The 23058-nt window shown below is 36.5% G+C and overlaps 1 protein-coding gene across 1 annotated transcript; it reads right to left on the reverse strand.

Annotated features, from left to right (window-relative positions):
* Nucleotides 1-16052: 16052 nt before the first annotated feature.
* Nucleotides 16053-22242, reverse strand: LOC137707460 (NADP-dependent malic enzyme). Its single transcript, XM_068446336.2, has 20 exons — nucleotides 21913-22242; nucleotides 21355-21626; nucleotides 19955-20075; nucleotides 19776-19850; nucleotides 19528-19679; nucleotides 19322-19427; nucleotides 19114-19179; nucleotides 18839-18934; nucleotides 18657-18728; nucleotides 18464-18547; nucleotides 18266-18364; nucleotides 18019-18066; nucleotides 17853-17906; nucleotides 17664-17762; nucleotides 17408-17497; nucleotides 17099-17176; nucleotides 16928-17002; nucleotides 16745-16835; nucleotides 16531-16659; nucleotides 16053-16402 (listed from the first exon to the last, which is right to left on the reverse strand). The coding sequence occupies exons 1-20, from the start codon at nucleotides 21940-21942 to the stop codon at nucleotides 16314-16316; spliced, it is 1926 nt and encodes a 641-aa protein (XP_068302437.2). The 5' UTR covers nucleotides 21943-22242; the 3' UTR covers nucleotides 16053-16313.
* Between the last annotated feature and the right edge of the window lie 816 nt (nucleotides 22243-23058).

Raw genomic sequence — 23058 nt, forward strand, 5'->3', positions numbered from 1 at the left:
CTCATTCTTGCAGTCCAATCTTCCATCACATTGTTAATTAATTTTCTATGTATGTATACTATCTACTTTGTAAGTCCTCTCTTAAATCAAGGTATAAAAATTACTTTTAAGTTAAAGACGAGTGTACGTAATATTCTAGACATATTCAGAAAACCGATCTACGTAGTTTTATTATCCTACTAAAATTATAGGGTAAAGTACAAAAAACTACCTCAACTATTAGGATCATGACAGTTTCATACCTCATCTTTTAAAATTGACAATGTCATACCGCATCTTACGAATTTGTGACAATGTCATACCTCGTCAATTTTTATGTTAATTTTTCTGTTAAATGCTGACGTGGCAAGAGACAGAGACCACTTTCTATTAAAAAATTAATAAAATATTATTAAAAACTAAAAAAAATATTTAATATTTTTTAAATATTAAAATAATAAATAAAAGTAAAATTAAAAAAAAAGAAGGTAAAGTACAAAAAATTATCTCAACTATTGGGGTCACGACAGTTTCATACCTCATCTTTTAAAATTGACAATGTCATACCGCATCTTACGAATTTGTGACAATGTCATACCTCCGTCAATTTTTCTGTTAGTTTTTCTTTTAAGTGCTGACGTGGCTTGATTCGTGACCTACTTTCTATTAAAAAATTATTAAAAACTAAAAAACAATTATTTAATATTTTTTAAATATTAAAATAATAATAAAAAGCAAAAAAAAAAAAAAAAAAAACCCTCATTTCGTCCCTCCCTTCCCCGCTCCTCCCTCCTCTCTCCTCTCCCCATCTTCATCTTCTTCCCCCACCTGCAAATCCAAACAAAAAAAAATAATAATAAAATAAAATCCAATTTGTCTTCCCCCCACACTCGCACTCAATTTCCCCACACCCACACCCATACCCACACTCTTCTCCCTCCTGCAACCCAGAAAAAAAAAACCCAGATCTCGTTGGCGGGAAGATGGGTGCGCAAAGAAGGTGGAGGATGGGTGCGGAAGAGGATGTGGAGAATGGATGAAAGTGGTGGATTTGGGGTTTGATGGGTTTTCAAAAAAAAATTTTCTTCTTCCTTCTTCTTCTTCTTCTTCTTTCTTCTTCTTCTTCTTCTTCTTCTTATTCTTCCGCAGGGGAGTTGATGGTTTAAAAAAAAATAAAAAAAAATTTCCTTCCTCATTTTTTTCCTCTTCTTCTTCTTCTTCCTCATTCTCCTTCTCTTCACCTTCTTCTTCTTCCGCAGGGGGGTGTTGATGGGTTTTCAAATTTGTTTTTTATTTTTTCTTCCTCTTCTTCTTCCTCCTCCTTTTCTTCCTCTTCTTCTTCTTCCTCCTTCTCCTTCTCCCTTCTTCTTCTTCTTCCGTGCCGACAGGTGGAATTTTTTTTTTTCCTTCCTCCTTTTTTTTCCTCATCTTCTTCTTCTTCCTCCTGCTCCTCCTCCTCCTTCTCCTTCTCCTTCTTCTGCAGGGGGGTTGTTGGGTTTTCAAAATTTTTTTATTTTTTTTATTTTTTTGGGTTTGCAGGTGTGGGGAAGAAAATGAAGATGGGGAGAAGAGAGAGGAGGGAGGAGGGGGGAGGGGAGGGACAAACTGATGGTTTTTTTTTTTTCTCTTCTTTTTATTATTATTTTAATATTTTAAAAAATATTAAATAATTGTTTTTTAGTTTTTAATAATTTTTTAATAGAAAGTATGTCCCGAATCAAGACACATCAACATTTAACAGAAAAACTAACAGAAAAATTGACGGAGGTATGACATTGTCACAAATTTGTAAGATGCGGTATGACATTATCAATTTTAAAAGATGAGGTATGAAACTGTCGTAACCCCAATAGTTGAGGTAGTTTTTTGTACTTTACCCTTTTTTTTTTTAATTTTACTTTTATTTATTGTTTTAATATTTAAAAAATATTAAATATTTTTTTTTAGTTTTTAATAATATTTTATTAATTTTTTAATAGAAAGTGGTTCCCGTCTCTTGCTACATCAGCATTTAACAGAAAAACTAACAGAAAAATTGACGGAGGTATGACATTGTTACAAATTCGTAACATGCGGTATGACATTGTCAATTTTAAAAGATGAGGTATGAAACTGTCGTGACCCCAATAGTTGAGGTAGTTTTTTGTACTTTACCCAAAATTATAATATGGAGAATAATAAACATTACATAATGTGCTTCCGATACACACAAAAGTTTTTTCAAGACATGTGATTTATCATGTTCCAAACATAATTCCAATAGTTTACTTATTCTTATGGTACATCTTTCTCTCATATTCTTCCATAATACTATTTTTTTTTAATCTGATTCCATCGTACGTTCGATTAATCGATGTGTAAACGAAATTGTTACTCTTCTTTTGTCCATATTATATTTCTTTGGATATTTATTATGAAGTCACTTTGTGGACAGGGGATTGCGAAGCCACTTTATTGCAAGGATATTATTTTTTATCAATGTTGCAAAGATATTAATAAATAATTTTCATTACTTAGTACAACGGTTTAGCAATATTTTTCTTTACTTGCATGTAAGTGAGAAGTTTTATATTTAAATTTCGTAATGACAAGTTTGGTACAATGTTCTCCAATACAATTTTTTAAAAATTCACAATTAGTTTTTTTTCTTTTTCTTTACCAAATAATTCAATTTGACGGTACATATTTGATATTCAATTCCATTACCACAACATTACCGTAAACATAATAATTCAATTTGATGGTACGGATTTGGTATTCAATTCCATTACCACAACATTACCGTAAACATATATATATGTTTATAATATTTGTTTGGTTCAATCCCCCGACCTAACTAATGACAAAAAAAATAAGAAGGAAAAAAAAAAAAGAAAGGAAAGAAAAGAAAACCCTTCAGTAACTCAGGTTCTCTCTTTCTGAACACTTTCCTGTTCCACCGTCGACTCCACACTCGTCCATCTCTATTAATTGATTTTATCATTGGTTTTGTTTTAAGGTTAATTGGGTTTATGAACCTTTTTGTAATATGGAAGGAGTAGGTGCAATTTGGATGTTGTAAGTAAAAAATAATTTGGTTCACCATTGCCAAGCGCCATAAACATGTCTTCAAACAAGATGATGTTTTCAGTAACCATGCTATAAATATATACATTTAAAAAAGTAGTAATTACCATTACCATACCATACCAATTGAATTATTTGACATACCAAAATTCAGTATACCGAAAGTTTGGCACAGTAATAGTAATAGATTTTGCCAAACTGAAAATTTAGTACGGGTTACCGTACCAAACTCGCATACATCTTCAGGTTAGCATAATTGACAAGTATAGTCCGCAGAGGAAAGCAACTCTTGGCCATCCAATGCATGCAGGTGGTCTCTTTTGGCTTGAAATGAAGCTACCATCAAGAAATATTGATTTCAGATTTATACAAGAACATGCTAATTTGTTATGTCCAACTTCTCCATTGCTTCTCAATAAAATCCCACTACACCTTGAACAAATCAGCAACATCAACAAGATTAACAACAATGCCAATGGCATCACCATCAGAAGAACTTCCCAAACCAGGAGCAGCTGTAGTAAAGAGATTACTACAAGTCCAACAAATCAAGCAGATAAATCTGCCATTAGGACGTGATTTGCTACACTGCACGATTCACTCAGTGTCTGCCTTTACTGTTGTATTGTATTCTAATACTTGCCTTCTATGGCTTTACAAAGTCAACTGATGTAATATGTATATATATACAATCTGTGATAATGCAAATAATCAAGTAACTCAATCACAAATTATTCTCACCTATTCTCTGCTCTTTTGTGTTCATACTTTTCTTTTCCAATTTCAAATTCTATATGGTATCAGCCTTCTCCACAAGCTAGCGTTTTATTCGATCCTCTATGGCTTCTGCTACCTCAATCTCCCCTACCTTCTCTTATTCATCTTCCTCTACCATGACTGCCCCTACCATCTCCTTTCCCACCACCTTCAACATCTCTCATATGATCAACACTCCCATGGACCGCAACAATTATCTTAGTTGGCAATCTCAATTTCAGGATATTCTTGAAATTCATGGCATGGAAGATGTCGTGACTATCAATTCTAAACCACCGAAGAAGCTTGAAGATGGCTATGTCAATCCCCATTATTCTAGGGACAAACTCGTTCTTAGTTGGATCAAGGCTACTTGCATATCCTCTATCCAAACTATTCTAATCCCTTGCACCTATGCTTATGATGCTTGGACTCTCTTGGAAAAGCGTCTGTCATCCCACTTCATTCCTCTCACCCACACGATTATTTGCACATGATGGTGATCCAATTTCTGACCCAGAGACATATCGTAGTATGGTTGGTGGGCTCCAATATCTTAGTCTCTCATGCCCCAACATTACCTATGTTGTCAATCAAGTTTGTCAATGCATGCACAATCCGAAAACCACTCATCTTCAAGAAGTCAAGCGCGTTTATCGCTATATCAAGGGCACCGTTGCGCATGGTCTCCTCTTCTATTCCTCAATGGACTTCTCTTTTCGTGGATTCTCTGATGCTGATTGGGCTGGTTCTGTTAATGATTGTCGATCCACTAGTGGTGCGTGCATTTTCCTTGGCCCAAACCTTCTGACTTGGACTGCTACAAAGCAATCCATGATGTCTCGCTTAAGCTTTGAAGCTGAATATCGTGCTCTTGCCACCACAGCAGCTGAACTACGATGGTTCTGCTATTTGTTTCGTGAGATTGGTCTTCCTGTTTATACTCCACCATGCATTTATGTCGATAATGTCTTCGCTCTTCAAATGGCTGCAATCTTCCATGCCCGCACTCGGCACATAGAAATTGACTACCATTTTGTTCATGAGTTAATTGCTCACAGGGTCCTTGCCACTTGGTATATTCCTTCACAACATCAAATTGCCAATGTCTTCACCTAAGGACTATCGCAAACGATTCTCCTTCCTTATTTCCAAGCTCAATCTTCACTTTGTTCCGTTTCCCTTGAGGGGGGATAAAGAGATTACTACAAGTCTAGCAAATCAAGCAAACAAATCTACCATTAGGACGTGATTTGTTGCACTGCACGATTCACTCAGTCTTTGTCTTTACTGTTGTATTGTATTCTAATACTTGCCTTCTATGGCTTTACAAAGTCAACTGATGTAATATGTATATATATACAAGGAGAAATTAGGTTCCCATCATTCTTTTTGCTACTCCATTGATTAAAACCTTATTACTTTTCAATTTTTTATCAAGGTCCTTAGGTATTAATAAATGTCATTAATTATTTCAATAATAAAATATTTTTTATTTCTAAATATATTCATTTAGTGTTAGAAATGTTACATTTGATATATTTAATATTTATGGCTAAATTGTTTATATATTTTTATTTTTATTTTGTAACCATTTTTTATTTGCAACCCTTTATTAATTTGTACCAATTTTCTTTTCACTTTTAATTTGTTCTTATATATTAATTTCTTTTTGTGCCCATATTTTTTAAGTTTTATTTGTACCCATTTTTAATTTTACTAAATGTACCCATGCTAATTATATGTATTTATTTTAGGGAGTTTTAACGAAAAGCTCACGGTATTGTTCACTTTAACGAAAAACCACATTTTTACACAAAAAGTCAATCCTGGTACTTTTCACTTTACCCTTTATTTTGTCCTTATCGTTAAAACTCAAAGTTTTCAAGTCATTTTCATTAGTTTTCCTTTTATTTTATGTTTAAAATATATTAGTAGTTAGTTTTTAAAATATGTTAATAATTATGTGGGTACATTATTTTCTTTGCTATAATTTTGTGAAGAACAATATTATTCTAATTGTTGTAGGCCTATTTGATTGAACGATCTAGGGGTTTAGAGAGAGAAAGGGGCCGACGGTATTGAGGGAGAAGAGAGAGTGATTTAATTGTGAGGTGTGTTTGATTTACTCCATTGTGCCTTTATTTATAGTAATAGGATAGGTAAAAACCTTTCCCTTTAGGATTACAACATTTAATAGGTAATCTACTCCTAATAGGAATATAAGATACATTTCCAGATTCCCTAGGATTTACACAATCACATTCATATTCTAAATATGACTACAACACTCCCCCTTGAGTGTGTAAATACTCAACAAACCATCACATCAGATTTTCAACAGATAAGGTAGAGTAGTTGATGAAATCATCGGTATAACGGGTGATCGCAAGTCTCAAGTTTAAGTGAAGTATGCATTTGTAGTAAAACTCACAAAATCTTGCTATGGTAAAACCCAAGGCATGGGAAAAACCCATAGACTAAGGAGAAAAGTGAGAAGTATGCATAATGTCTAAAACAAACGTCAAACAGGATGAAAGTAGTGAACTCAACGGAGTATGATCATCCCAGGATGGGTGCCTCGTTAGGTAGCAAAAACCCAGTGAGAAAAATGCTCATAATCGTAGAAAAAAGAGTACATTAAGATCATGTGAGTATGCTTCTAGATACTCCCCCTGAGTTAGACATAACTTCTAAATAAGAGAACTATATGCGATTCAACTTAGATAATTTACGCATACCGATTCTTTGGACTAGCTTCTGAAATGTAGACTTGGGTAACGACTTGGTGAAGAGATCGGCCAAGTTGTCCTGGGAACAGATTTGCTTGACTTCAATGTTCTGATCTGCTGCTGTTGGTGTGAGTAAAAGAACTTCGGTGCTATGTGTTTGGTGTTGTCTCCCTTGATGTATCCCTTCTTCAACTGCTCAATACATGCTGCATTGTCTTCAAAGATCGTCGTAGGAAGGTCAATGACTGATGTAAGACCACTAGTGCTTTGAATATGTTCCATAACTTCTCTCAGCCAAAAGGACTCACATGATGCTTCATGCAGGGCGAGAATCTCAACATGGTTCGACGAAGTTGCAACTGGCGTTTGCTTGGTAGACCTCCAAGATATAGCGGTGTCTCCAACAATAAAGACATAACCCGTTTGAGAACGTGCCCTATATGGGTCAGACAGATATCTAGCATCTGTGTAACCAATAAGAGGAGAACCAACCTGATGACCATAGAGGGTGGCAACACTCAGAGATTCGTGGGTATAGAACAAGCCCAAATCCATTGTACCCTTGAGGTAGCGGAAAATGTCTTTAACACCATTCCAATGCCTGCGTGTGGGCACATTGCTGTATATAGCCAATAGATTCACAGTGAAGGATATGTCAAGTCTAGTGCACTGATCCAAGTACAATAAAGCCCCAATTGCACTTAGGTAAGGAACATCGGGTTCCAAAATCTCATCCTCATCTTCATTTGGACGGAAAGGATCTCGTTTAGCATCTAAAGTCCGAACGACCATGGGTGTACTCGAAGGCTTCGCTTTATCCTCATTAAAACGACGCAACACATTTTGGGTGTAGTTTGATTAATGTACTAAGATTCCATCCGAACAATGCTCAATCTCTAGGCCGAGACAGTATCGAGTTTTCCCAAGATCTTTCATGTCAAATTTCGATTTCAAGTGTGCAGCAATTTCTTCAAGCTCTGCAGGAGTCCGGATAAAGTTCATGTCGTTGAATGAACTGCAACAATTGCAAATCCGAAATGTGACTTCTTTATGAACACGTATGGGCATAATTCGTTGTTCACATAACCCTGACTTGTCAAATATTCACTTAGACGGTTATACCACATCCACCCGGATTGTTTCAATCTATAAAGTGACCTCCTCAACCTAATTGAGAGAGTGTTCTGTGGTCTAGAACTATTTGAACCAGTCAATGGAAGTCCTTCTGGAATTTTCATGTATATTTCCGTATCTAGATCCCCATAGAGATATGCAGTTACTACGTCTATAAGCTGCATATTCATTTTTTCAGAAATTACCAAACTAATTAGGTAGCGGAACGAGAAGTCACGTGGAAGTCTATACTCCACCAACTAAAAAGCAAAAGCTTATAGACGTGGTAACTGTGTATCTCTATGACGATCTAGATACGAAAATATATATGAAAGTTCTAGAAGGACTTCCATTAACTGGTTTTAGCACAACATTGACTCTGGTAAAGGAAAGAGACATCACATGGAAGTCTATACTTCACCAACTAAAAAGAAAAAGCTTGTGCTAAACCCTAAAAACAGACTTCCTTTCCACCTATCAAATTTGAAAATGAAAAATTCTGGTGACCAACCATACAGAACTCAAGCAGCAGGAGTACCAACTGTATGAGGTGGTGGTCAACCCGACCAAAGAGCTGGAAGAAGTAGAGAAGTGTGGATTGTTGGGCAAAGATAATGAACAAAACAAGTATCATGAGCTCAGCCCCGTTGACAGCCATGAATATTCTAGTTTGGAATTGCCGAGGGCTTGTGAACCCTCAAAAAGTTCAGGCATTGCAGGATATTATTCGACAAAATGATCCCAAATTGGTTTTCTTATGTGAAACCAAATGTAATGTGAAGATACTAAATGTTTTGAAGGTGAAGTTGGGTTTTCGAAAAGTGTTTGGGGTTAATTCGAATGGGCAATCAGGCGGCCTTGGGTTATTCTGGATAGGTGACATCAATCTGAGAATCCTTTCTTGCTCAGAGAAATACATTGATTCTGAAATTGGGGCAATTGGAGATGCATTTCATTGGTGTTTCACGGGTTTTTATGAGCACCCAGTAACCGATGAACGCCAAAACTCATGGGATATTATGAGACAATTGGCTGCGAATTGTTTTCTTCCATGGTTGTTAGAAGGAGATTTTAATGAATTTCTTGGTATTCATGAGAAAGAAGGGTACTTGTTCGACCAATAAGGTTGGAAAGATGATCGAACCCATTGATGAAAATGATGGAGGGATATAGAGGAAACGGTTGATGTGGAATTGGGGTTAAAAATGGTAGGATCAAAAGGAAAATAGGCCAGCATATTGATGATGGCAGGAGGAAAATAACCGGACATAAACAAGGAAGATAAGCAAGCAAACAACAACAAGAAAAAGAAAAGAAAAAAACTGATGAGAACCATGGGATTGCCACCGACCCTAGCCACAGCTAAAGCTGATAGCAACATGAATCTTCAAAAACTAGATACATTCACACAAAGGTGAGAAAGTGACGTAGGAATACAAAAACTGCTTGATGATGCAAACAGTTTAGAAACGTCCCTAATCATTTAAAGGGTCTTTCCTAATCAATGAGTATTTATTATTGCTTGTCTTTTCATTTGCTTGAAACAAGTCTTCCAAACCCAGTGATGACAATCAACGTCATCAAATCTTTCGCTCCAAGTGCACTATTCGAGACAAAGTTTGTCAATTGGTAATAGATGGAGGTAGTTGTGAAAACTTTGTTACGAGTAAGGTTGTGGAGCACTTTCACCTTCAAACTGAGAAACATTCGCACCCATATTCATTTGGGTGGATTAAGAAAGGCCCGACGGAAACGGTGATTGAAACTTGTAAGGTTTCCATCTCCATTGGGAAGTTTTACAAAGAGGAAGTTGTTTGTGATGTAGTGGACATGGACGTGACTCATGTATCGCTTAGACCATGGCTTTGGGATAGAGATGTCATGCACAAGAGTCGCGACAATGTATATAAGTTCACTTAGGGATCGCATCGCATCACTATGTTCCCTAATGAAAAATCAACTGATGCTACCATAAAAGTTGATAATCCGAATAAGTTCCTTACCTTGATCACATCCGAGCGTGAGGTTACAACTGAAGAAAAGACACTAAAGTAATTTGTGCTTTGGTCATGAAAGACCTCATAACGGCACAAGATCGAAGGTTGCAGATTCTGGACAAGGTTCAAGCAATCCTACGAGACTTTGAGGATTTGGTGAGTGATGATATTCCGAATGAGTTACCTTCCATGCGGAATATACAACATCAAATCGAATTCATTCCTAGGGCAAGCTTGCCAAATCTGCCACACTACAGGATAAGTCCAAAAGAAAGTGAGATTTTACAGGAGAAATTGAGGAGTTGTTAAAAGGGGGTTTCATTCGTGAAAGCCTTAGTCCATATGCAGTGCTGATTCTTCTTATGCCCAAGAAAGACAAGACATGGAGAATGTGTGTTGATAGCCGAGCCATCAACAAGATCACTATCAAATATTGTTTTACCATTCCCCGATTGGACGACATGTTGGATGAGTTAGTCGGCTCCATAATATTTTCTAAGATTGATTTGCAAAGCAGGTATCATCAAATTCGAATATGCCCGGGAGACGAATTGAAGGCCGCATTCAAGAGTGAAGATGGCTTATATGAATGGTTGGTGATGCCGTTCGGTCTTTCCAATGCTTTTAGCATATTCATGCAACTAATGAACCAGGTGCTTCGTCCTTTTATCGGATTATTTTTTGTTGTATACTTTGATTATATTCTGATTTATAGCAAATCTAAGCAAGACCATTTAGAGCATTTGAGACAAGTACTTGATGTGATATATAAGCACTCAAATTAAACCCTCTTGTTGACAATTGTAGTAAAGATGTAAGTAGGGATCGTTCTAGGCCAGGGATTAGGAGGGATTGCTAATCTACTTAAAACTGACTCAAAAACACAAAACTAGTCTTAAAAACACTTAACTAGACTTATATGACTCAAAACAAACTAAAGAGACTCAAAACAGCACAAAACAATAAAAAAGACTCAAACTAGACACTAGGACTTACTTTAGATGAATTCTAACTTTAACTTGACTCAAAACACTTAAAAACACAAATTTGACAGATTCTAGCTATTTTGACACAACAAAGTAAAGGGGATTGGGTTTTTGACGAATTTGAAGTAAAAACAAGTAAATTGCAGAAACTAAGTAAATGAATACGAATTTGGGTGAATTGATGGGTGATTAGCTAGCTAGAGGATCCTTCTCCACACATGACACACTTGCATACAAATTGATTTCCAGTTGCTTTCTCAATAAACCATGAACCTCAACATCCCAGATTAACCGTGACATCACTAATTAACCCTCAGATTTTCCTTAAGTCATTGAATTGGATGGAATACGCATCGGTAACCAAATTATTCTTCAAAAGTTCCCTACATGAATAGCATAATAAAGATACAATCAAAGATCATTAAGCTTTGTGAAAATCATAAGCATTGACAAGGCATTCATAACTATGACATCATGATACTCATGCTAGGAATTTAACTTAACACGATCGTGGCCATCGACCTTCACTACTTGTGAATATAAGTTCATAATGATTATGTGAAACTCCCTTATATTCTAGCATCAAATTCATGCATGCAAACTAAGTGTGCACCCTTAATCAACATACAAGAATAAGTTCTTAATCCAACAGTTAAGCAAATTGCATTCACGATTTATGAAATCACAACTGGAGTTAATCAATTCATATTGCAAATATAATCATGGTTTCAAAGTCTCTTCTAGCCAAAACAAGTTTAGCCTCTCATGTTCATAACCAAACAAAGAAAACTTAAATTAAACATTGAAAACAAAGATTGAATACACCTAGAAACGCTCTAACAATCCAACAATCTTGAATGGCAAGCACGGTTCCAAGGGGTCTTCTCTCCTTCTTCTTTGATGCGGCACAAGGGTGAATGGGTGTGAAATTGGGTTGTGGTGGATCGATGGTAGGTGGTGTGGATGTGGGTGTATGGAAAGGAAGAATGATTGGTGCGGCTGTGTGTTGGAAAGAATGGATGAATGGTTGCTGAATGGTGTAGGGATTTGCAGTAGGAATATATATTAAGAAGGAAGAAACCCTAATTAATTTTAGGAAAGGATTTGGACTCCAAATCCTTAAGGAAAAAGGGTAGTTAAAATCAGAATCCTAGGGGAAAAGAATAGGAAAGTTACGGCAAGGAATTGGAAAGGGGAAAGGGGACACCTTGCACGGCAAGGGAAAGGGAAAAAGGTAAGGTGGTGCAGCATCCCTCTTTGACTGGGATTAGGGCTTCTATAACTTATATTCAAGTGTCCTAAATTAATTAGGAACCCCCTTGATAGCTGGAACATAAGTAGGAAAAGATTAGGATTAACTAAGTCAAAATAAGGAAGTTTGACTCATGTTTCCTTCTTTGTGGCTGATTCCTTTTCTTCCAAGTCTTGAATTAATTTCTTCCATCTCTTTAGCAAATTCCTAGCCTCCTTTGGTCTTCAATTTCGTCAATCCACCTTGCTCCAAGCATGTGTTATCCATTCCAAGCCCAAAACTGCTCCAAAATGCTCTAAATTGCACTTTCTTGCGACTTTAACCATTTGGACCTACAAACACATGAAAATAGCTTAAAATACTAAAATAACTAAGAACTAACAACATAAATGCAAGGAAGTAACCTAACTAAGTCGCATAAATATGCTCATATCAGTACTTCGTTTCCTTCAGGAAAACAAATTATACATTAACTTCAAGAAGTGCAGTTTCTTCATCGATCGCCTATTATTCCTGGGGTATGTTGTGAGCTCAGATGGCATCCATGTAAACGAAGAGAAGATAAGAGCCGTTTGGGATTGGCCAGCTCCCAAAAATGTATCTGAACTGCGAAGTTTCCATGGCCTGGCAACGTTTTATCGACGGTTCGTAAGGAACTTTAACACCATTGTAGCACCAATGACAGAATGGTTGAAGAAGGACAACTTTATTTGGGGTGATAAACAGGATAGCAGCTTTGCTTTAATTAAAGAAAAGCTATGCTCTGCTCCCATCCTCAACTTACCCAACTTTGATAAGGCTTTTGAAGTTGAATATGATGCAAGCGGAGTGGGTATTAGAGTTGTTTTATCTCAAGAAAAATGTCCCATTGCATTTTTCAGTGAGAAGCTCAGCAAAGCGAGGCAAAAATAGAGTCCATATGTTCAAGAGTTTTATGTTGTCATTCATGCTTTACACCAATAGGAGCATTACCTTGTTTAGAATGAATTTGTCTTATACATTGACCATCAGGCACTGAAGTGGGTCAATAATCAGAAAAGTATTGACAAGATGTATATGCAATGGGTGACTTATCTCCAAAAATTTCCTTTTGTTATCAAGCACCAATCTGATACGCTTAATCGCGTAGCCGATGTGTTGAGCAGGAGAACCCAGTTATTGGTGGCTTTGAGTAATAAGATTGTGGGGTTTGATTTCTTGAATGAGCTTTATGAGGAGGATGACGACTTTAAAGACATTTGGGCAAGGTGTCTCCGCTTCCATCCTCATTCTGACTTTCACATTACCGATGGGTTTCTTTTCAAAGGGCATAACTTGTGCATTCCACAATGTTCATTGCGGGAGAAGCTCATTCGAGACCTGCATGATGGTGGTTTAAGTGATTATCTTGGGCATGATAAAACCATTGCAAGCTTGGCAGAGCGATACTACTAGCCACAACTCAAAAATGACGTTGGCAACATAGTTCACAAGTGCTTCGTTTGTTAATCCTCCAAAGGTCAGTCCCAAAACATGGGTTTGTACATGCCATTACCTGTCCCAGCTAATATTTGGCTAGATTTTATCTATGGATTTTGTGTTGGGTCTTCCCCGAACCCAACGTGGAGTCGATTTAGTATTTGTGGTGGTTAACCAGTATTTGAAAATGGCACACTTTGTTGCTTGTCGTAAGACATCTGATGCATCTCACATTGGTCAATTGTTCTTTCGAGAGGTGGTGCGTCTTCATGGCGTTCCTCAGTCCGTTACTTCTGATCGGTATTCCAAGTTTCTTAGTTACTTCTGGATGACTTTGTGGAAGATCTTTGGAACGACATTGAATCGGAGTAACACTACCCACCCTCAAACGGATGGACAAATTGAAGTGACCAATCGTACTTTGGGTAATATGATTCGTTGTGTCTGTGGCGATAAACCCAAGCAATGGGATTTGGTGCTTGCTCAAGTTGAATTTGCTTACAATAGTGGTGTGCATACCGCAACCGGCAAGTCACCATTTTCGATTGTCTATACTTTGATTCCCCATCATGTGGTGGATCTTATGAGGCTTCCTCGTGGCCCACGAGTGAGTATTGCAGCTGAACATATAGTTGAAAGGGTTTAAGCAGTGAAGAACGAAGTTGCCGAGAAACTTGCTCAAACGAATGCCAAAAACAAGGTTGCTGCTGATAAACACCGACGCTCCAAGATTTTTCAAGTTGGTGATTCGGTCATGGTGTTCCTTCGAAAAGAGCATTTTCCCTTTGGTCAATACAGTAAGCTCCAACCTCGTAAGTTTGGCCCTTATAAGATTGTGCACAAAATCAATGACAACACCTATATGGTGGTTTACCATCGTCAAAGGGGATTTCTAGCACTTTCAATGTTGCTGATCTGCATCCTTTCTATCCTGATGATGTTCCGTTATATCCTGATCACTCGAAGACGAGTTCTTTTCAAGGAGAGGAGACTGATGTCGGAATACAAAAACTGCTTGATGATGTGAACAATTTAGAAACGTCCCTAGTCATTTAGAAGGTCTTTCCTGATCAATGAGTATTTATTGTTGCTTGTCCTTTCATTTGCTTGAAACAAGCCTTTATAATCTGTTCATTTGCTTTGTAATGGATAGCTTTTGAATCAATACAAATTCAGAAACGAGAGTTTCTCTCACAACTTCTGGAATTTCGGAGTTCTTTCAAGGGAGACCGTTCGTGATCCCTTTTCTTACAACTTCCACTGTGTCAGAAGGACTCTCACACATGGAGAGAGAGGCTCTCACAAATAGAGAAAAAATGAGAATTAAGAAACATTTTTGTGTGAACGTGGATTTAGATATATGCTTTCTTTGCTTCTTGTGACAATCTACATGTGGTGTCTATTTGGGAAAAAAAAAAAAAAAAAAAGAATTCACAAATTAAACCAGCTCACTTTTGAGGTCGTGGTGGAAAAGAAGGGTTTCAGTTTCGACTCACACATATACAAATCTAATATCGATTACTCATTTGGTTATATTTATTGTAGTGCGAGTATGATATCTAATCGAGAAAGTATCTTTGTACATTTTTTATTGTTTTTCTAAGGTGTGGTGCTATCCACACTTATTTTTATCTTTCACATACGCTCTCAATTTTCAGTCATCGAATTGAATGAATTGAAGAAGATCAATGAACAAAAATTAAAGGATATGTAGGAAGTAAAAGGAGTGTGAATAACGCAAGCCTTTTCCAAGTAAAGACTAAGTGCACTGACAATCTTACACTTAAATAACTTGTGGGCTCTGGCTCAGAAATTTGCATTATTTCTTTGGTAATTATCCTCTCTTCCGGAAATTATTTCTCCTCCCTCTCATCATTTTCTTTTTGACAAAACCAATTATATACTAAGCCACTCTCAATTATGAGGAAATGAATTCAAATTTAGGTGCAAAAGGTGGAAAATAATTTCTTCATAAAAAAAAAACTGTAGAAACTAATTTCTTTTAAAAAAAAACATACACTTTATTATAGACTTTAGACCATCTCCAATTCTTGGGAATAAAACTTACAAATTTAAGTCATAACCCAGAAATTGTTTTTCTCCTCCAATAGTTAGGTTTAAAATTTTAGCCCGAAATTATTAAATCAATTTAACCTGTTTTTTTTGGGTAACCTTTTTGAAAATAAAATTTATGTAGATTATCTTAATTTATTTTTGTGAACATTTTAATAAATAATTAAAAATCATACAAAATCATGGGTATTTATAAAGTTTTAGGTGAAATTTGAGTTAACAAATTTTTTAAAATTATTTTAGACGTTAGATTTAATTTTGAGCCGTCAAATTCTTTTTTTATCGTTAAATTTGTTCTCATTTTGATCATAGTTGTTGAATTATAAGTAAAAAAACAAAAAATGATTTGAAATATGATAATTTGATGGCTCGAAAATAATTTAAGCCACACATAATTTTTAAAAGGAGTTTAGTCTTAAGAGATACTTTCTCCTCAATGCTTATTTTAGCCCAATGGTTCTAGATGGTTTAGAGAGGTTTAAAGCTTATATTTTAAATTTTATCCCATGAAAATGGTCATAGCTAAAGAAAATAAAAGGGCAGAAATGAACAAAAGTATGCATCACGGAAACAAGTGTGCAAAGCCATTTTTTGTTGATTGTGGTTTAGTTGTGTGTCATTTCAGTGGAAATTTTGGGGATGAAGAGTAACTTGAGGTTTATTTCGTGTGAAAATTGAGAGTTGCAACATTTTTCAAACTATAATTTGACTCCCAACCCAACCCAACTACCTGCACTGCACCCATGCTTCTTCTCATCTACCATATAGGTTACACAATAACAGAACCAATGAGAAGGCAAAAACCAGAAACAAATAAACAATCAAAACACACAAAATAATCGATCCTTTTCAACTCTAGTTCTTGACCCCAGTACAACCAACCGAGATAACTTCAAACACTTCACCGGAAACTTCGATAGGAAGGGCTGTACATACAGCTTTCAGCATACCTCTCCAGATCTCTTGGCTCGGGGAGGCGTGTAGCCAAACCTACAAAAGCCAAATGAAAAATACCAGACATTTAGGCCTAGTAGCACTGGCAGCAATATGCGCCCAATATCAGGCAGTTAAGTCGCATAAAAACCTGACGAGAAAAATTCCCAGGAAAAAAGTCTAACCAAGTTCATATGATTTCGCAGCTACTTTAGCAGCAATATGCGCCGAAATCTTTCTGATGTTTGTGAATGGAGGGTATATGAGTCCCTTGTCAAAATCTTCCTGGGTCACCATTGAAGCCAACGCTTCCGCTGTTCCAAGGAACAAACATAGCATAAGGTCTAAAAGCTTAAATAAATGAAAAACCCTTTACATTAATGTCTTTTGTGCACTTACAGGCTGCCAGAAGCATGTCGTCATGAACACGGATAGTACCAGACATTATTAAACCCAGACCGAATCCAGGGAAGATGTATGCATTGTTTGACTGAATGACAACAAAATAAATGCCAAAGTCACTCCAAAAGGTGTTATATATGTTATTTCTGGACATAATTGGATTTCTCTAGAATTTAATACCTGGCCGGGATAGTAAACCTTCCCATTATATTCAACTGGTGGGAATGGGCTTCCACTACAATACATGGCACGACCCTGAAATACGAGAAAGGAAACGAAATGTCAGTCTCTAACCATCACGTGTACCCTGAATTACACAATATTAAGCAAAACATGCAAGGGTTGAATTACCTCAGTCCATGTATATGCTTCTTCTGCAGTACATTCAGATTGTGATGTTGGGTTGGAAAGAGCGAGAATAATAGGTCTCTATTACAAGGTTACAAAAAGAAACGGTCAGCCCTTATCTTCTAGAAAGAAGAAATGCAATTTTTCACTAAGGCCATTAAGTAACATGCAATTTCTCAACATGGCAATTAAACAAACTGATTTCTCAAATCCATACCAACAAGAACAGAAGAAATTCTAAACTTCTGGTCCCTGTATGGATGCTGGCAAACACAATAAAAATCTGAAGAACAATTTATGGAAAAGAGTTACCTCATTCAGGGAGGCCATAGCCTCAACCACTTCTTTAGTGAATGTTCTTCCTACTCCTGACGTTCCAATCAACACCGTTGGCTTGATTGACTGATTAAAACGGAAAAAATAGTTTAGTCGCTAAAAAAACTTCTGCTTTATATGCCCTATTATGTTGTTTGTGTACTGTCAACATATGTGCATCTCTGTGTGTTTGAAGAGGGAAAGAGAAAGTGGACAGAGAGAGTGGACAGAGAGAGACAGAGAGATTTCACACCTTAACAGCATCTACAAGTTCCCTGACTGGTTCATGTTCATGAGCCCAGGGCTTTTTAAAGTGTTGGAGTGAATCCAGCCGAGAACTGACAATCAATCCCTGCAAATGAATTTCTTAACAAATGAAAAATCATGGAAAGAAAACAAAGTTCCATTGCAGACAGAAAGAATTTAGATCAGCTTCCTGTACCTTTGAGTCCACAAGCCAAATGTTCTTGCGGGTCTCTTCCACTGGGGTATTTGTCTGCAATAATTCAGGTGCTATGTATCAAAAACTATTCTAATACATTTCTTTACAATTAATACTGAGCATCTTTTTTAGTACAAAGTAAAAGAAACAGAAAGTAGCTTATAACCTGCTTGGAAACTTCAAGGGCAATGAGTTCTGCTATGCCAGTGCCGGCCTGAAACCATTAAACAAGTGAGTGAGACAAGACCATAAAGTCCTAGCACATGGGACATCAGTAAGGGTTCGAGAACAAGGACGAAAGAAACTATATATGAAAAAAAAATCAAAAAGAGGTGAGTGTTGGTTGAGGGATGCCCTTTCTACTACTCTTTAACATTAATGAAAAGGATCCCTCGACTAAGGATAGTACTCACCTCTCCAGCACCAAGGAATAAAAATCTGTGTTCAGATAAAGATCCCTTTACTAACTTCAAAGCTGCAAGAAGCCCGGCCAGAACTACAGATGCTGTCCCCTGGAATGAATTACTTACACAAGCATTAGAGATGTTCTTTCCTCATCTACTGATAATAATTACTACAAATACAATTATTAAAAATCTCTTGCAACTTACCTGAATATCGTCATTAAAAACAAGATGAGTTGAGGCATACTTTGCAAGCAGTTCAAAAGCATTGTGATTTGCAAAGTCTTCAAACTACAAAGCATGACAAATGGACTTAGGAACGCTTGAGTAAAAACGAAATATATGACTAAGTTCAGCGCAATAACCAAATAATTGAAAACTGACTTTGTCTGCCAAATACCTGAACGAGAACTTTCTCCCCGTAATTCTGCTTGACTGCAGTCATGAACTCGTGTAGGAGTTCGGCATATTCCTAGAGAAAGAAGAGAAAACCCCACTTTGGTAAGGCAGGAAAAAAAAATAAAAAATCACTCATCTCAAATGATTTGAACGCTAAACATGTAAAGCAAACATATCATAAACCTGCCCAGTAGCCCTCTTTTGCTTCAGCCCTATGTAGAACTCATCATTCAACAGCTTCTCATTGTTTGTACCAACATCAATGGTTACAGGCAAGCACTGAAAAACATGGCAAAGAAATCATATTAGAACCAATATTAAAGATAAATGGTTCAAATGTCGAGGACTTCTAAACATATTTCTGAACAAAAGAAATGCATTACAGTAACTTTGAGATACAATGGATTTTTAACTCAGCGCCACCAGAAAGAATAGCGTTGGTCATCACAGATACTTACAGCAGAAGGACGAACTCCTCCAAGTGCCGTGTATAGAGCAAGTTTACCCACAGGAATACCCATTCCCTGAGAAAATATCACATATTGTTATCAGTTTACTTACAGGGACAGGGAGTACAGCAAGAACATGCAATATTCTCCTTGAAGGCAAGGTATCTCATATTGTCTTTTATCACCACAACTAGAAAAAAAAATTGATGGTGTTTACATGACAGCCAAGATCCCCGAGTCCTAGGATCCGCTCTCCATCAGTGACAACAATGACTTGAATATTCTTCTCAGGCCAGTTCCTCAATACTTCAAGAATCTTGCCCCTTAGAGATTGCAAGGAAAAAAAGAATAGCAATAAGCTTCAACCCAATTTGGAAGTGGCCATCAAAGTAGAGAACAAAATTAAATTGCAATGAAACATACTTTTCTTTCAAACTTATGAAAAGACCCTGTGGTTGCGTAAAGATGCTTCCATATTTCTGGCAAGCTTCACCGACAGTAGGAGTATAGACAACTGGAAGTAATTCCTCAACATGTTCAATAAGAAGCTTGTAGAATAGCTTTTCATTTCTCCCCTGGAAGCATATGTAATTGAAATTTTAAATCTCGCCATTTCAGCAGCAAAAGGTTGGAGTCTCAAACCAAAATTTCATTGAAATGATTACTGGTACCTGAAGATCCATCATAGCGATATACTTCTGCAGTGGAACTTGATACTGACGGATACTGTTGATCATTTTCTTAACCTGTCAAGTAGATTACAGGTAAAGTGTAAATGATTATCATTTTCATATAAAATAATACAAAAAGCGATGGAACTCTGAAAGCATGTACAAGCTGATTAGAAGACCTGAAGTTCTTGAGAAATAACAACTGGGGGAAGAAGACCACGCAAGTAGTGGGCATCTCTCTCTTTCTCTGTGAAAGCAAGACCTTTGTTGTGGTGCGGAGATCGTATCAACGTATATCCACTGCAAGGAAAGCCAAGAGAGTGATTTATACAAAGGTGCCAAAAATACAAATAGCAAAGAGAATTTCTGTTTAACATATATAAAGTTTACCACAGAACTACATTGAGAGGTTGGGAACAACATTGCATATTACGTAAGATTAATTCCTTTCATTTCTTTGAAACAAACCCCAAAGGGAAAATTTGTGCAACTTAAACTAAGGAACGAAAACATCATGAGCAAACAAAACACGTCTTTTTCACCAGAAAATTATTCAACACATTCCGCCTGAATGAGGTGGACGTGGAGCTTTTTTATCATGCTGCATGTAAATCACGGCCCCACCCCCAATATGGCAAGCGAAGCACAACCATAGAAGGTTGCATTAGACTTTCTTTCTGGCAGCTTGTTAAAGATTCTTAATAACATTTTGTTTCTATGTGTCACTACTACTTTTTCGTACATGGCTAATCTGATACCCAGAATTCAGTTACCTAGTAAAAGAACCAAATCAAAAAATTTACCAAGTACAAAAAAATCTGAAAGAGCCCAAAACATAAATGATTACATAATTAATTTATCCATTACTTTCCTCACAGAAAAATCGCATTTGTAACATCCAACACGGATTCACAATCAAAGATGTAATCCAAAACTATCAAAATCCCAGAATACATTAATTATGAAAGGAACCAAATCAGCAATTCATTCGATATATTAAAAAAAAATAAACATAAAGGTTCCAATAAAACAATTTACAAAATATGTGATATCTTAAGTATATAAATTCATTATTAGTTAGAGATACAGCTACGAAGTGATTCTCATGGAGGTCTCGGTTCGGGTAGTTATGAAACTTCATTCATAGTCAATATAAACATACACACACATTAACTAATTTGTTTTTTTTTTTTTTTTCAACGACATATTTACATAAAGAGGTGGGCGATTTAGACTAAGCAACACAATGGACAACTATATTAATTTGATATCAAACTCAGTTATCCACGGGTGTCCAACTTAAAACCTCCAACTTACAAGTACAAGATCACCATTGGACCGTTGTACCAAGTGACACAAATTAACCAATCAAGCAGCTGCTCAAACAATTCAGCAAGCAACACACATCATGTAGAGATATCACTTAAAATAACATAAAATAATGCGACTTCCACAAATACAAAAAGAACATAGATTTCATCGAAACTAAAATAATTTTAAACAACCACACCACTATAACAGTAAACAACGATAATATCAATAACAATCGTAAGCATAATCGATCTTTGCTCTCACCCACCTAGCAACCGAGATACTCCAAGGCGTGACGAGTTGGTCCTCGGTGGCAGTATCCTCACCGTAAACGTCTTGTACCCCACCATGGACGGTAGATTTCAGCTCAACCACCTCGGATTCGGCCTTCACCTCCTGCAATGCGTTCTCCATCACAACGCTACCGTTTCGGTCGCCTGTCCGGACTTTTGGGACCACAGCCACCACTTTTAGCGATGCTGGCCGCCTCTTCTGGCTCTGAGAGAACGGACTTGAAGACCCAGCAATGCCCGGGTTCCTCTGCAAAAGCAATAAAATTAATTAATTAATTTAAAAAAAAAATAAACGAAAATTTGCAAGAAAAAAAAACCCAGAAATGGAAATTTCATTCACCAAGAAATTGGCAATCAGAAAGTTGGAAAGATTTGAAATTTCAACGTGGGAAAGAAGAAAAAGGAAGACCCATAAACTGAATTTTTTTTTTTTCCTTCTGAATTTTGATTGGATTTTATCTTTTTGTGATTGAATCTTGTGAAGTGGGTGCGCATGAAATTGTGATCTGAAAAATGGGTTTGCTTTATATTACCAGAAAACAGCTTCTATTCAAGGACATCATGGCGACGGATTTGTGAAGGGGAGAGTCTTTCGCTGGCTTTTGTATTCACTACTGCAGAAGCGCAGAGAGAGAGGGGGGGGGGGGGAGAGAGAGAGTGCAGAGAGAGAGAGGAGAGAGTCTTTAGGATCGATGAGCTCTCCTTGCTTGACTCCTTCTCTCTGTCTCTCTCTCTTATACCTGAATTTGTGAAACCAAAAAGCAGAGAGGGATCAAGAAATGGGTAAATGAAGCAGCTTAAAAAATGTGAGACCTTCCCTTCTCTTGCAAAATTAATTTGTATGGCCCATTGATTTTTCTCCCAGATTACTAAAACACCCTTGCATTTTTATATCTGTATTTATTCATTAATTTCACTTGGGTGTATGATAGAGAAGGGTGGAAAGAGATCCTCTCTCCAGATCTATCCTTCCAAAGTTCAGGGATTAAGTAATTCATACTAAATTTATAGACAAAAAACGAAACAACATGAAAGTTGATGATTGAATTATTACTTTAGTGTTCATTAACGTACTCATTTCTTATTGGTGACATATCATTTGGTTTGTAAATGTGATCTATAATTTTAGTCCACTTAGTACTACTCGAGAAGGGTATTTTATTTGTATATTAGACTAAAACCTCTATACAGCCATAATGTTCAGACTAAACTAATTTTAGGGGTACTTTGATCCAGTTCCAAAAGTTTGAGGAAAACTAACGAAAAGTCCATAAAAAACTTTAGTTTTAATGAAAAATGAAAAATAAAGGTGTAAGTGAATAGTATCAGGAAAGGTAAAAATGTGGTTTTTCGTTAAAAGTGAACAATATCGGAAGTGTTTCGTTAAAACTTCCTAGTTTGAGCTGCTGTTGGATTTAGTCTAATTTTTTTTTTCAACTTTAATTAAATTTTTTAATGGGTAAATTACATTTTACCTCCTCATGTTTGGGGTAGATTTCAATTCCTTACAACATCTTTAAAACATTTCAACTTCATACATTTACTTATCATTTTATTTCAATTTCATACATCCGTTAGAAAATCTGTTAAGTAAACCGTTAAGTGATGACATGGCAAATATGGAATCCATATTTGTGCTGACGTGGCTATCAAATTTGTGCTATATGGCAAAAAAAATT

The sequence above is a fragment of the Pyrus communis genome, chromosome 17 (assembly GCF_041283825.1).
Source record: "Pyrus communis isolate YQ-2024b chromosome 17, ASM4128382v1, whole genome shotgun sequence".
NCBI classification, from domain to species: Eukaryota; Viridiplantae; Streptophyta; class Magnoliopsida; order Rosales; family Rosaceae; genus Pyrus; species Pyrus communis.

Excerpts from the sequence above, each read along its gene's own strand:
- LOC137707460 (XM_068446336.2), bottom strand. The coding sequence starts at position 21,942 with ATGATGTCCTTGAATAGAAGCTGTTTTCTG. Across the intron at positions 20,076-21,354 it reads TGGAGTATCTCGGTTGCTAG|TGGATATACGTTGATACGAT; the intron begins GTGGGTGAGAGC and ends CTTTCCTTGCAG. Across the intron at positions 18,729-18,838 it reads AAAAGAGGGCTACTGGGCAG|GAATATGCCGAACTCCTACA; the intron begins GTTTATGATATG and ends TTCTTTCTCTAG.